The sequence below is a fragment of the Borostomias antarcticus genome, assembly GCF_949987555.1.
Source record: "Borostomias antarcticus genome assembly, chromosome: 9".
Taxonomy (NCBI): domain Eukaryota; kingdom Metazoa; phylum Chordata; class Actinopteri; order Stomiiformes; family Stomiidae; genus Borostomias; species Borostomias antarcticus.
Window position 1 is genome coordinate 1,374,239 of NC_140242.1, and position 12,952 is coordinate 1,387,190.

The 12,952-nt window shown below is 50.1% G+C and overlaps 1 protein-coding gene across 1 annotated transcript in view; it reads right to left on the reverse strand.

The window, feature by feature from the left end:
• The window catches only part of LOC311313374 (brefeldin A-inhibited guanine nucleotide-exchange protein 1-like), a 77,456-nt gene that overhangs the window by 21,270 nt on the left and 43,234 nt on the right, over positions 1–12,952 (reverse strand). Inside the window, exons 13-21 of the mRNA XM_084443498.1 lie at positions 12,596–12,704; positions 10,775–10,976; positions 10,292–10,403; positions 4,748–4,953; positions 4,395–4,479; positions 3,685–3,850; positions 2,197–2,348; positions 1,414–1,542; positions 728–886 (exon numbers count right to left, since the gene is read on the reverse strand). Coding sequence (XP_084299624.1) covers positions 728–886; positions 1,414–1,542; positions 2,197–2,348; positions 3,685–3,850; positions 4,395–4,479; positions 4,748–4,953; positions 10,292–10,403; positions 10,775–10,976; positions 12,596–12,704 — 1,320 coding nt within the window. The remainder of the gene's footprint in view (positions 1–727; positions 887–1,413; positions 1,543–2,196; positions 2,349–3,684; positions 3,851–4,394; positions 4,480–4,747; positions 4,954–10,291; positions 10,404–10,774; positions 10,977–12,595; positions 12,705–12,952) is intronic.

Here is a 12,952-nt window from a genome sequence, read left to right on the forward strand (position 1 = left end):
ACAGAGACAGATAGTCAGGGAGAGGAGGAGGGACAGACAGAGACAGATAGTCAGGGGATGGAGGAAAGACAGAGGGACATACAGAGACAGATAGTGAGGGAGAGGAGGAGGGACAGAGAGACAGATAGTCAGGGAGAGGAGGAGGGACAGACAGAGACAGATAGTCAGGGAGAGGAGGAGGGACAGACAGAGACAGATAGTCAGGGAGAGGAGGAGGGACAGAGGGACAGATAGTCAGGGAGAGGAGGAGGGACAGAGGGACAGATAGAGACAGATAGTGAGGGAGAGGAGGAGGGACAGAGAGACAGACAGAGACAGATAGTCAGGGAGAGGAGGAGGGACAGATAGAGACAGATAGTCAGGGAGAGGAGGAGGGACAGATAGAGACAGATAGTCAGGGAGAGGAGGAGGGACAGAGGGACAGATAGAGACAGATAGTCAGGGAGAGGAGGAGAGACAGAGGGACAGACAGAGACAGATAGTGAAGGAGAGGAGGAGGGACAGATAGAGACAGATAGTGAGGGAGAGGAGGAGGGACAGAGGGACAGAGGGACAGATAGTGAGGGAGAGGAGGAGGGACAGAGGGACAGACAGAGACAGACAGTCAGGGAGAGGAGGAGGGACAGAGGGACAGACAGAGACAGATAGTGAGGGAGAGGAGGAGGGACAGAGAGAGACAGATAGTCAGGGAGAGAAGGAGGGACAGTGATGAGCTGGAGGAGCAGACCTCGTGCCAGGAGTTGCCCAGGTAGTTTCCGTCGGTGTGGGCCACAGTGATCAGGGTCTTGATGGTGTCGATGTTCTTCTGCTTCATCTCTGCGATGCCTGAGCTGGCGGTCAGCAGGGTGAACCTGGCCAGGGCCTGGACATACGCATCCCTCTCCAGCTGGGGGGAGAGAGACAAGGGGGAGGGGGAGGGAGGGAGAGAGACAAGGGGGGGGGGGGAGAGAGAGAGACAAGGGGGAGGGGGAGGGAGAGAGACAAGGGGGAGGGGGAGGGAGGGAGAGAGACAAGGGGGGGGGGGGAGGGAGGAAGAGGGGAGAGAGAGGGAGGGGGGAGAAAGAGAGAGAGAGGGGAGAGAGAGGGAGGGGGGGAGGGAGGGAGGGAGAGAGAGAGAGAAAGAAAGAAGGAAAGAATCAGTATGTGCTATTTGCATAAATATTTGCCAAGTTTTGAGATACTCTATTTATCAGTGCAAACCACACACACACACGCACACACACACACACACACACACGCACACACGCGCGCACACGAACACAGACTCTCTTTCTCTCCCTCTCTCTCTCTCTCACACACACACACACACACACACACACACACGCACACACACACATACACACACATACACACACATACACACACACACACACACACACACACACACACACACACACAGGGCAGCAGCGGTACCTGGATGGTGAAGATGCAGGCGATGCGGATGGCCAGGCGGATGCCCTCCAGGCAGAGGAAGGCCACCTCGGGGTCGTCACAGTCCTGCAGGCCCACGCTGAAGGCAGCCAGGAAGGGCGTCCAGGCCAGCTGGGGGGCAGCAGAGCGCTGGGGGTCAGGGGTCAGGTCCCCCCGGCTACACCACTCTACTCGCTACACAACTACTAACATCTCAAACAGGCCTGACACAGCTGACATGCTCCAGGTGTGTGTGTGTGTGTGTGTGTGTGTGTGTGTGTTACCTTGAACATGGTGTGTGTGTGTGTCTCTCTGTGTGTAGTAGTGTGTTACCTTGAACATGAGTCTGATGTGCTCCCGGTGTGTGTGTGTGTGTGTGTGTGTGTGTGTGTGTGAGAGAGTGTGTGTGTGTTACCTTGAACATGGGTCTGACATGCTCCAGATGTGTGTGTGTGTGTGTGTGTGTGTCTCTCTGTGTGTATTAGTGTGTTACCTTGAAGTCTGATGTGTTCCCGGTGTGTGTGTGTGTGTGTGTGTGAGAGAGAGAGAGAGAGAGAGAGAGAGAGAGAGAGAGAGAGAGAGAGACACTGTATGTGTGTGAGTGTATGTGTGTGTGTGTGTGTGTGTGTGTGTGTGTGTATGTGTGTGTGTGTGTGTGTGTGTGTGTGTGTATGTGTGTGTGTGTGTGTGTGTGTGTGTGTGTGTATGTGTGTGTGTGTGTGTGTGTATGTATGTGTGTGTGTGTGTGTGAGTGTGTGTGTGTGTGTGTGTGAGTGTGTGTGTTACCTTGAACATGGGTCTGACGTGCTCCAGGTGTGTAGCGCTGGTGAAGGGGGCCTGGACGTGGCTGACCGCCTCCATCAGAGCCTTGGCCGTCTTCGCCATCTGCTCCATCTCCACGTTATACAGCAGACGACGCTGCTTCTCACTGGCCACGCCTGACACACACACACACACACACACGCGCGCGCACACACACACACACACACACACACACACACACAATGTTTAGCTACACCTGACCCAGGGACAACACACACACACACACACACACACACACACACACACGCACGCACGCACACACACACACACACACACACACACACACACACACACACACACACACACACAATGTTTAGCTACACCTGACCCAGGGACAACACACACACACACACAATGTTTAGGCATGACGGACCCAGGGACGACAACACACACACACACACACACACACACGCGCGCACACACACACACACGCACATACACACAATGTTTAGCTACACCTGACTCAGGGACAACACACACACACACACGTTTACACACCTGATCCAGCGACAACAACACACACAACGTTTAGACAACCAGAGCGACTAACAACCCAGTTAAAATAACTACGTACAGCCAAGAGTCACAGACTGGCCCTGTGTCATATGCGTGTGACGTCTAAACTCGTTATAGTGAACATAATATCCCTTCTGAGTGCACCAACTTTTCTCATAAACCTTTCTGCTTTGCAATCAGCTATGAGCCCTAATCAAACCCAATCCCAAACTCAAGAGTCTGACGGGAATCCGACAATATCCACAAAGACTTCAGACGAATGACTCCAGATTACACCTCGAGCTGAGAACTCAGTCCAGATTACACCTAGAGCTGAGAACTCAGTCCAGATTACACCTCGAGCTGAGAACTCAGTCCAGATTACACCTAGAGCTGAGAACTCAGTCCAGATTACACCTAGAGCTGAGAACTCAGTCCAGATTACACCTAGAGCTGAGAACTCAGTCCAGATTACACCTAGAGCTGAGAACTCAGTCCAGATTACACCGAGAGCTGAGAACTCAGTCCAGATTACACCTAGAGCTGAGAACTCAGTCCAGATTACACCTAGAGCTGAGAACTCAATCCAGATTACACCTAGAGCTGAGAACTCAGTCCAGATTACACCTAGAAGATGAGAACTCAGTCCAGATTACACCTCGAGCTGAGAACTCAGTCCAGATTACACCTAGATCTGAGAACTCAGTCCAGATTACACCTAGAGCTGAGAACTCAGTCCAGATTACACCTAGATCTGAGAACTCAGTCCAGATTACACCTAGAGCTGAGAACTCAGTCCAGATTACACCTAGATCTGAGAACTCAGCCCAAGTTCCATTACTCCTCCAAACAGCCGTTCAACACCGTCGTCTGAGAGGAGAATCATCTTTCGATGCACTCAGTTTCAGAGCCTAATGACCCTGTTGTGGGGTCGGGGTGTGAAGGCCGGAGACGCACTCTGCTTGTTGGACTTCAGGGTGAGCTCCTTGGTCTCCTTCATGGCGATCTTCTTGCCGGCGATCTCGTCGTAGATGGCGGAGAGGTACTCCTCAGGAAGGTCTTTGCTGTCGTTGATGCCGCGGTTCATCTTGATGTACTGCTCCTTCGTCATCTTGTTCTTCACCTTTTGAAAGAGGAAGAGACAGAAACGCAGTTCAGATGACTGACTGACTGACTGACTGACTGACTGACTGACTGGCTGACTGGCTGACTGGCTGACTGACTGACTGACTGACTGACTGATTGGTTGACTGACTGACTGACTGACTGACTGACTGACTGACTGACTGACTGACTGACTGACTGACTGACTGACTGACTGACTGACTGACGCATCCAGGCGATCTGCTGGGATGATGTTTTCTATGGAGGCGGGTTGAGTGAGGTTAAGTGATCCAGCTGTTTTCTATGGAGGTGGGTTGAGTGAGGTTAAGTAATGCAGCTGTTTTCTATGGAGGTGGGTTGAGTGAGGTTAAGTAATGCAGCTGTTTTCTATGGAGGCGGGTTGAGTGAGGTTAAGTAATGCAGCTGTTTTCTATGGAGGCGGGTTGAGTGAGGTTAAGTAATGCAGCTGTTTTCTATGGAGGTGGGTTGAGTGAGGTTAAGTAATGCAGCTGTTTTCTATGGAGGCGGGTTGAGTGAGGTTAAGTAATGGAGCTTTACTGTACCTGTGGACTGTGAAGGTCTGTGGTCAACATGATGATGGAGTAGGCGAGGACGTAGGCGGTGTCGGCACTCGCAAAGAGGGTTTGTCTGAGGGGGAGGGAGGGAAGACAGGCCGAGAGACCAAGAATGGAAGGTCAAAGTTACAGATGAATAAAGAATTGAGCCGTAATTATCTAATCAGATACCATGTCTGTCTGTCTGTCTGTCTGTCTGTCTGTCTGTCTGTCTGTCTGTCTGTCTGTCTGTCTGTCTGTCTGTCTTTCTGTGTCTGTCTGTCTGTCTGTCTGTCTGTCTGTCTGTCCGTCCGTCCGTCCGTCCGTCCGTCCGTCCGTCCGTCTGTCCAGTCCTCTCTCACCCCTGGTTGCATTGCAGGTATCTAGCAGCAAACTTCTCCATGAGCCTGTCGATCTTCTGGGCCTCCCCGGGCAGACGGAAGCCCTCCAGGAAGATCCTCAGCGCCGAGACAAAGTCTTTCCCCTGGAAGTCCATCTGGTCCACGTAGGCGTACATCACCTCCTTGTTGAACCGGTCGTTGTCGCCCAGGAACTCCCCCACCTGAGTCTGGGGGGGCAGAGAGAGAGGAACGGGAGAGACCAGAGGAGGAGAGAGAAAGAGAGACAAAGAGGGAAGAGTAAATGGTAAATGGACTGCACTTATACAGATGTGGGAAGTTAGAAATGTCACATGCTGCAGCATTTCACGTCGCGGTATTTGGCAGGGAAATCCCGTTGGAAATCTCGTGGGATTTCAGACGGGTGTTATTTTGTTTTAGTGATGCACCACCGCCAGGTGGCGTCTTTGAGTAGATTTAGCAGGCTGGGCTCTGTTTTTCTCCTATAGTCTACGAATGAAGCATCATTAAGTTTCACATTCTTTAATTTAAATGCTCTGTTGTAAAGCACTTTGAGCTGAATTTATCTGTATGAAAGGTGCTATACAAATAACGTTTAATTGTTATTATTACCTTGTTCTCAAACACATGTTTTCGCCATCTGGATGTAATTTAATTATTACGAACACCTATATCTAGGCCTACAGTAGCCTATCTATCTCGGTAACTGACGTCGGGTCAAGACGTGGTGGCTGTTAGGTCAAATGCGCAAAATAACAGTATTGTAAATATATTTGTTAGTAAAGATGTGGTGAACGTGAGGGTTTTGCGTTTTGTTTCTGGAACGCATTCAACTGGTAGGCTACTCGTAAACCCCGGAAGTACATTTGAAGACGGGGCACCAGCTAATGTAGCCAAGTCTGAGCGCAGTAGGCTTTATGGCTTCAGCACGGTACAAAGAAAAAATAAGCTTGATCGACTTGTGGATCCATACAAAATTGACATAGTCGCCATGAGTAAAGATAAAATAAAGATCACTCATTGCCAATCATATCCGGACATTAACTATCTTGTGCATAGATAGCGGCAGGTTTGACAGTGAGTGCCTTCACATGCACAATATACACAATATTTTGTTATTTGAATGATCTTGAATGAGATATATCTTGAATATATTCAAGATCATTCAAATAAGAAAATATCGTGTATGTTTTTATTTATTTATACCGGCCGCCAGTCGTTCCATGAACGGCTATAGGGAATGCGCAGTTTCGCGCTGGCTACAGCCTATTATTTGCACAGTTTCGCGCTACGTAGGCTATTATAAATAAGTATTATTCATTGGGGGAGCTTGGACTCGCTGGGGACTGGTGGAGAGACACAGAGCCTCCCCAGACGCGACATCTCCAGTTGGCTGAAGAGCTGCGCGCTCTGGCCTCCAAACAGCCACCGGCTGCGCCCCTCGCAGTGTCCACAGAAGAATACCCCCACCAAAATACCTGCATGGTGAAGACAAGCTGCAGAACTGTCTACCAATGCATGAAGTGCACCTAGCTGTCTGTGAGAGGCTATAGCAGAGGATATGTGCGAAGTGTATTTGAGCTGCCGCCTCAACCGTGCGTATAAGAGCAGAGCGCATCAACTCGTGTATAGCTACAACTAGTAGCCCATAGCCATTAAAACGGCTTATTGTTTTATTCATATATCAACTAGATAATTCAATAATAATGAGTAGCCTAGTAGGCTTAAATTAATTCAATAGGGCCAAATAAGCCTTAAGTTGTAGCCTAGGCTACAGAACAATCACAAGACGCATAGGCCTAGCCTATCGTAAAAAGCGTTCTCATAGGCCTAGGCTATATTAACTTAGATAATTATTAATTATGCTCAGGTCATAATGTCCGTTGAAAATAATTCCCTCTAAGCAGAATTTGAATTGTATTAAAATAGGCTAAAATTAAATTTCCACATATTCTGATTCCTTCTAGGTCTATATAAAAAAAAACATTTAACTCCAAGCATACACGTTTGTCAATTTAAAACATTGCTAAATTAACATGTATACGTATACTGCATAATAAAACAAGCCCCTAGGGTCTAGACAATCAAAAGAGTTTTAAAGAACCCTGGCCGATGAGCCCACTGCGCATTCATAGCAGATGGTCATACAAACTGGATAAGCAATGATGTGTCATGCAGTTAGTTTCAGCTCTAAATATTGGTTATTGTTCAGAGTGTGGATGTCTCTCAATATCCATATGGCCGTGTTCCCCTTGCTCGGAGTTTGTTTCCCAAGCGCGTCCTCAGCCCATACAGTACTTGACCGTGAGTGCGGGACTGACTGCAGTATACAGTAGCTACAGTATAGCTAAACTGATAACATTAAAAGAAGCGATATTTGTTTAATGCAGTTGTGCTTGGCTGTAAGGGATGTGAATGGGATGTCACGAAACTGTAGCTATAGCTGCTTATAAAGAGCAACAGTGATGCATGTGAGCAGTTGTGCTTGAACTTTCTACATCGTTTTGCCTACGAGCCGATAGGCTTTTGCAATGCTCTGCTCAGAACAACCAACAACCAACCTTGAAGGCAGCAGTAGTACCATTATGATGTCATAGATATAGATATATTTTGTGACTATTATGTCATCATAACAACGGAATTCTGTTATACCTTGGGAACATTCTGAGGAACTCACAACTAAACGATTTCTTCAGAGTGAAGCCACTTCTTATTGTTTTAGCAATAGTCTTCATGCAAAATGGAATTTCGAATATTGAAGTGTCTCTTTACAGCGGCTCTGTTAATAGCACCTGCAATGCGCAAGCCTCCAGACCCTGAGAGTTTTCCGAACAGCGTTTCAACTGTGGGACCTGAGCAGTTGTCTGCCACCCTGGACAGCTTCAGACTACAATCACCTAACATCTCACTCTGCGACAACGTATGCGATGCGACAAAGACAACGGAAATGGCGCCAAATGCCCAGCTACAGCCACAAGATACTCTCGATACCCTCAGCCCACCTGAGGACATCACCCAACTTGAGGACATCACCCAACTTGAGGACATCACCCAACCTGGGGACATCACCCAACCTGGGGACATCACCCAACTTGAGAACGTCACCCAACTTGAGAACGTCACCCAACTTGACGACATCACCCAACTTGAGAACATCACCCAACCTGGGGACATCACCCAACTTGAGAACGTCACCCAACTTGAGAACGTCACCCAACTTGAGAACGTCACCCAACTTGACGACATCACCCAACTTGAGGACATCACCCAACCTGGGGACATCACCCAACTTGAGAACGTCACCCAACTTGAGAACGTCACCCAACTTGAGAACGTCACCCAACCTGGGGACATCACCCAAACTGAAAACACCACCCAACTTGAGAACGTCACCCAACTTGAGAACGTCACCCAACTTGACGACATCACCCAACCTGAGAACATCACCGAACATGAGAGCCTCACCCGTTCTGATCAAGGCACCGTGGTGAAGATGGAGGTGGTTGTAAAAGATGTGGACACCGAGTCTGGCTTCAGCTTCAGAACCAGAACCAGAACCAGAACCAGAACCAGAACCAGAACCAGACTCAGGGATGGTGAAGTGAAGAGGGGGACCACCTCCAAGGAGCTCGTTATGCGTCTGGCGCAGTGGGCCAGTTCTCTGGAGCAGAAACTCTATAGAAACTCCGGCTGCCATGCAGAGATCCTGTTAGGGTTCTACAGCACCCTGTCAGGGTTCTTCAGCGTCCTGTCAGGACTGAGATGGCTTCGCCGAATGATTAACAAGAGTACGGTCAAGGTAGGCGTGGTATCAAGCAGGGAAGCCCGAGGGTCAGATGAAGGTCATAGAAATGAACTCACATTCTCATTGTTACAAAAATCTGTCCTGATGAAGGTAGAAACCGAAACGTTGACTGATTAAAAGCAGAGAAAAAGTGTGTGCGGGAGTACACACTTTTAAAGCACCACAAGTGTGAGAGTGTGCATGTTGGCATTTTAACTTGGGTCATAGAAATCAGACATGGTGGACTTGCCCGGTGTTTATGCTGTTTTTTTTTCTTCCTCTTCCTCAGCGAATGAGGAAAGAAAGAAAGGAGGAAAAAAGGAGGAGGAAGACAGCCCTCTTCAGGGAGGAAGACAGCCCTGAAGAGAGCGTTCGCTCGCCCTCCGCCCAGCCAGTCCACCAGGAGCCCGGCCTCAGAGGCGGAACCAGATGCGGTCGGCGCGGAGGAAGGGGGCGGGGCTACCGCCGGCGATAAACGCCATCACCGTTTGGTGTGAAGGGATTTAAATAAACCTTCAGCTTTTGCAAATAAAAAAAATAAAAAACCCAAAGATTTTTTCAATTTTATTACATTTAGAGTGACATGTGAATGATTGTGATTCTGGGAGTGATTCTGTTAGTAAGCGTAAGAAAAAGACAGAACCTGATGAGTGGTCCACCTGCAGTATATCTCCTAATGGCCGACCCTATAGTCAAAGCCCTTTTCTACTTTTTAGAGTGGTGCACCGCCCACTGCCAGTACAAATCCCTCTTCGTGAGCGGTTTGGGTGAATAGCGTTAAGCTCTGTGCTCCGGGACCTGTGGGGGCTTTTCAGCTGCTGCTGCTGCTGCTGCTGCCGAAAGTACTTCTAATTGGCATCACTGTGTGATCCTGTGGTAGGCTGAGTTACCTGGGGCGATGCAGTCATCCGTGAGAGTGAGGGCACTGCAGACCTACTGTATAGCGCTTTTCCACCTTAGCGGCACTCAAAGCGCTTTACAATGGCCTCTCATTCACCCATTCACACACACATTCACACACCAATGGCGGTAGCTGCCATGCAAGGTGCTAACCTGCTCATTGGGAGCAATTTGGGGTTCGGTGTCTTGCTCAAGGACACTTTGACATGTGGACAGTTGGAGCTGGGATTCGAACCGCTGACCATTCGATCACTGAACGACCCGCTCTACCAACTGAGCTACAGCCGCCCCCAGAGTAGCAGGAAAGAGATGAGGACGGAGAGATCTGTCAGGAGGGGCGTCTCGCCCCCCCCCGTCCGCTCCAGTTCTCTCGTCACCTCCGAGTGCTCCTCCTTTAGCGCACGGCGCCTCGACGCGGGGATGGGGGGGCGGGTGGAGGTGGAGGACGGGTGCTCGGACCGGGAGCTGGGCTGGGTCTGTGGGATGGGGGGGGGGGTGCTCGGACCGGGAGCTGGGCTGGGTCTGTGGGATGGGGGGGCGGGTGGAGGTGGAGGACGGGTGCTCGGACCGGGAGCTGGGCTGGGTCTGTGGGATGCGCTCTGGCCCTGCAGCTGTGTACAGGTCAACGGCTTGTGTGTGTGTGTGTGTGTGTGTGTGTGTGTGTTAAGGGCGCATAGGGGAGCAGGCAGGTGGCGTAGGGCCTGTCGTGGGGCCAGCCTAGCGTGGGGGGTTTGTTTATGGAGAGCCCTGCTCGTCCTGGGAGCCACAGAGAACGGTGTGTGTACAGAGTGCTGAATGGAGCATTGTGGGTATATGCCACAGTGCAGGAGGTCCGGCTAAATAAACCAGAACGTTCTCTTTACCGAGTCAAGCCTCTCCTCCTGGTGCAGAAACTGAGCCAGGTCCTCCGGGGTGGTTCCCAGCATGCCTTGCTCTTGGAGGTACTGAATGCCTCTCTTTGGTTTCTTGTTGAACCTACGGAGGAACCAAAGACAATCTCATATGCTGTATACAGTTTATTTTACAGCTTGTGCGCATGTGTGTGTGTGTGTTGTGTGTGCGTGTGTGTATGCATGCGTGCGTGCATGAGTGTGTGTTTGTGTGCGTGTTTGCACGTGCGTGTGTGTGCGCGCGCGTTTTAGTCACTGTGTGTGTTTGTGTGCGTGTGTGTACGCGTGCGTGTGTGTGCGCTTGCGCGTGTGTGTGTGTGCTCGTGTGTGTGTGTGTCTGCGTGTCCGAGCATGTTAACCCACAGGTCGATGCCCTGTGTGCGTGTGTGTGTGCGCGCGTGCGTGTGTGTGCGCGTGCGTGTGTGTGTGTCTGCGTGTCCGAGCATGTTAACCCACAGGTCGATGCCCTGCTCGATGATCTCCTTCTGCTGCTTGAGGACCTCGAACTGCTCCGGGTTGTCGGTGCCGGACATCTGCGTGCTGTAGCTACCGATGCCGGAGGAGGCGGTGGAGTCCAGCGAGTTGACGCTGCCGTAGCGGTTGATGCTCTCTGGGGCCTTGATCTCCGTGGTCTCCTGCTCTGAGGGCTTCTCCTGGCCTGGGGAGGAGGAGAGAGAGACAGGAGACGAGAGGAACATGAGAGGAACATCATGGAGGGACCTACACCATGATGACCTTGGGGCTTTGAATTGACGTTGAACAGGTCTGCTGTGGGGCTCCTGGGAACACACACACGTACACACACACGTACACACACACGTACACACACACGTACACACACACGTACACACACACGTACACACACACGTGCACACACACACGTGCACACACACACGTACACACACACGCACACACACACGTGCACACAGGTCTGCGTTATGAGGTTTAATAAAACATGAAGCAGGTCAGTTATCTAAGCAGTGTGGAGGGGGAGTTGTCCACCACAGGTCCACGGTGGCAGCCAGCCTAGACTGAGAGACATTGTGCGCTGGCGAGAGATCTTGTTACCCATCGGAAACTCCCTAAAACATTCAGGAGAGCTCCACGGTAAGCTGAGATGTCTGCTAATACAGGAGGAGGAGGAGGAGGAGGAGGAGGAGGAGGAGGAGGAGGAGGAGGAGGAGGAGGAGTTGATAAGGACACAGAGTAGAAAAGCTCTAGTGAGAGGAAATGAATATTCTAATTTCTCCACACAGTCTATTGCACACAACTCCTTCACACCTATTCTCAACACTGTGAGCAAACAGCTGCAAAACAAAACCTCCTCCATATCGACTGGCCTACAGTGCTTTAGAAGTGTAGTAAACTGATACTATGCAAATGACAGGTAGCTAGGGCTTCTATTGCCCTCAGGACTAGAGCCATCGCCACTCTAAACCACTGGGACTAAACTAGGCCCTGGCCTGAAACCACGCCTACAGTCACCACAGCAACCGGGTCTACCAAACACTCCACAACTTTCTACTGTTACCTGCTCGCTCTTTGATGTGCGCCCAGAAAGAACAGAGGACTGGGTTAATGAAAGAGGTGCTCTCCATTTCAATTTGAATGTGATTTTTTTGTTTTTTTTAATAAAACACCTTGCAATAATTCAATTAAATGACATCAAAAAGAACATCGTTAAACTTTCAGTGTTCAAAGAATCAAAGAAAATCATGGAGCAAAAAAATCAAAGCAGACGATGTTTAGTATTAGCACTAATAACAGATGATGTTTAGCATTGCCCCTGGGCTTTTGCCAGGTAAAGACCTAGAGTACTGTAGCGCTCAGCTCTGGTTGAGGAGTTAGCCTCAGGCTAGCCAGTGGACTGTTCTGTGGTGTCTGAGGAGATGCATCTCTAAGCTCTCAGAAAGCCTGACTCCCTCCTCCTCGGGAAAAGCCTGGGCTCCATCTTATCCTCCTACTGTCTATTAGGCTGTCTGAGTCTGAAAGCCTCCTCTCTCTCAGGGTCCATGCTAGACAAGCTGAAGCCAGATGGATGCTAACCTTGTGTCCTGATGAATGCTAGCCTTCCTGTGCTAGCACTGCTGATGGATGCTAGCGTTGCCTCCAACCCGGGTTAACCTGCTAATGAAGAGTAGCCACTAGCCACTAGCCTGTCTGCTACTCTACTCTGAACCTCAGAACCTAATACTCTCCTAAAATGAATACATATTACTCCTTCTCAGGTTTGAAAAACATTCAGAAGCCAAAGAGCTAAAGAGTCAAGTCTCTCACCCAGGCTGGTCTGAGAGTTGGGGTTGACGTACTGGTCCTTACTCCACTCCACCATGCACTTGAGGATGGACACCAGGCACTCCAGGCCTTTCTTCCTCAGGGTCAACTCCTATAGGTCATGGGGAGAGAACATAATGGCGGCGCACACAAAAGGGATCATTCTGGACAGCTAAGAAAATCTATCACCAGCTGTTTAGTCGGTCGGTCAGTCAGTCAGCCAGCCAGCCAGTCAGTCGGTCAGTCAGTCAGCCAGTCAGTCATTACGTCTGTCAGCCAGTCAGGCAGCCGGTCAGTCAGTCAGCCAGTCAGTCAGTCAGTCATTACGTCTGTCAGCCAGTCAGGCAGCCGGTCAGTCAG